The sequence below is a fragment of the Netta rufina genome, assembly GCF_964035555.1.
Source record: "Netta rufina genome assembly, chromosome: 3".
In the NCBI taxonomy this organism is placed as follows: Eukaryota; Metazoa; Chordata; class Aves; order Anseriformes; family Anatidae; genus Netta; species Netta rufina.
In genome coordinates this window covers 18,780,443-18,782,266 of record NC_140125.1, presented here as the reverse complement: position 1 = coordinate 18,782,266, position 1,824 = coordinate 18,780,443, and the positions used below count along the sequence as shown (strand labels likewise).

General features: G+C 45.6%; 1 protein-coding gene across 1 annotated transcript; it reads left to right on the top strand.

The window, feature by feature from the left end:
• Nucleotides 1-724: 724 nt before the first annotated feature.
• On the top strand, nt 725-1,615 carry LOC311208532 (ankyrin repeat domain-containing protein 9-like; the record flags this gene model as incomplete). Its single annotated transcript, XM_084285312.1, has 1 exon — nt 725-1,615. The coding sequence occupies one exon, from the start codon at nt 725-727 to the stop codon at nt 1,613-1,615; it is 891 nt and encodes a 296-aa protein (XP_084141438.1).
• Between the last annotated feature and the right edge of the window lie 209 nt (nt 1,616-1,824).

Sequence of the window (1,824 nt, the reverse complement as noted above, 5' to 3'; positions counted from 1 at the left end):
ACTTCATATCCTGCTTGACTCCTTTCTCTGCAGAGATCAATGCTGGGATCTTAAACATCACTAATGCCTTATAGACAATCCATTAACATCAGTGTCTCCTAATTGGCCAGCCATACCATTTTTTCTAAAACAGGGATCCCTTCCTAATGCTACAGCTACCAGTCCCTTGATTTCATGAGTACATTTTCATCCATATTATCAGCTATGGAACATTTTAAACTGCAACATATTCTTTTTACGATTTACTAAGCTGTGTGTGTGAGTGACATAAAAAAAACAGATGAATATTGCTGTCGTACTTACTGCAGCATATGAGCTGATCTGGTTAGACATGAAATGCAGACAGAAAACTACCTCACCTCTCAAGCTAATTTTAGTCTCTCCCTGCTTTCTCTCTAGCTGTGTGTGTGTATAAAATCGCTTGCAGTCTGACAGCGTTCCAGTAACCTGCGCCACACACCGAGCAGGATATATTTACTAACCATCTGCTTGCATGGCATGGGTTAACCGAGCCTGTGGGATTGTGCTTACCTAAACAAAACCACTGCAGTGAGGGGAAAAACAATGAATGGGTGGAGATGATCAGCCCATGCATTCCAGCTAGTGCGGTCCAGGCAGCAATGACAGCCTGAAGGTTGCAGCAGCATCGGGATCTGCATTCCAAGTGCACAGATCTTACCATCTGGAGCGATTTTACGGGGAGCAGCTCTTTATTTGCTGAGCCATGGCCAGTAACCAGGCCAGCCTGCCGGACGATCAGAGCAGGCACTGCAAGTTCTTATCCTATATGTTCTATCAGGCTGTGAGGGATCACAAGCCTGTTTGGATGCTAGAAGACATGAGAACTATGGAATATTTTTACTGGGAGGAAAACGCCAGCCTAAGAACGTACTCACCTTCAGAAGCCCTTCTCTATGCAGTGGTGCATAACCACCTGCCTTATGCTCAGTATCTGCTGTCTCATTTCCCAGAGGAGGCTCTCAAGGTGCCTGGGGAACACTTCTGCTATTGCCCATCGTCTGCTCCCCACTTGGCCATGGCAGTCACATATGACAGGAGAGATATCTTGGGGCTGATCATCAAAATTGCACACAAGCTCCCCAGCCTGAACTCCTACATCAACAGGACTGGCTGCTTTCATCTGGAAGACGGGAAAACACCCCTACACCTTGCCTGTGAACTGCTGAGGTCAGAGACGGTCCTCATCCTCCTTGGCAATGGAGCTTCTCCTAGGATAGAGGACAGCAAAGGACTTACCCCGCTGGACGTCATCCTGGAACAGATGTGGGACTCCAAAGTCAACGTGGCATCGAAGAAGCTCTGCCTCGACTACCTCTTGCTCTTCATGCCCAACCCCCAATTTAAGATGCGGAAAGTTCTGCGGGATCATCCAGAGCACTGGACAGCTTTGCTGGGGGAAGACAAATTCAACAGCCTGGTGGGGAACACGCCTGCTTCTTTATACCTGCAAGCTATGCAAACTATTCTCCAGACTCTGCCTCCGTCCCACTTCCCTAAAAGCATCCAGGAACTACCTATACCTCAGGCACTAAAGCCCTTACCATCTTATGGCAAAAAGCTAACAACAAAAAATGTGGTAAATGTTTTTCCTTGACTTTATTTGCTGGGTCTTGGATTTTCAAAGGCAACTTCGGGGACCTGGTCGCCCAGCACCCTGTGTATTTTAGTGTGATTTTAATACTTACCCTATTAGGCTATGCTGGAAAATCCAATATTTTGTGACAAGATTTTAAATGTTTGTGATTTTTTTTCTTTTCCTTTTCTTTTTTTTTTTTTTTTTTTTTTTCCTAATTGATTGCAGGC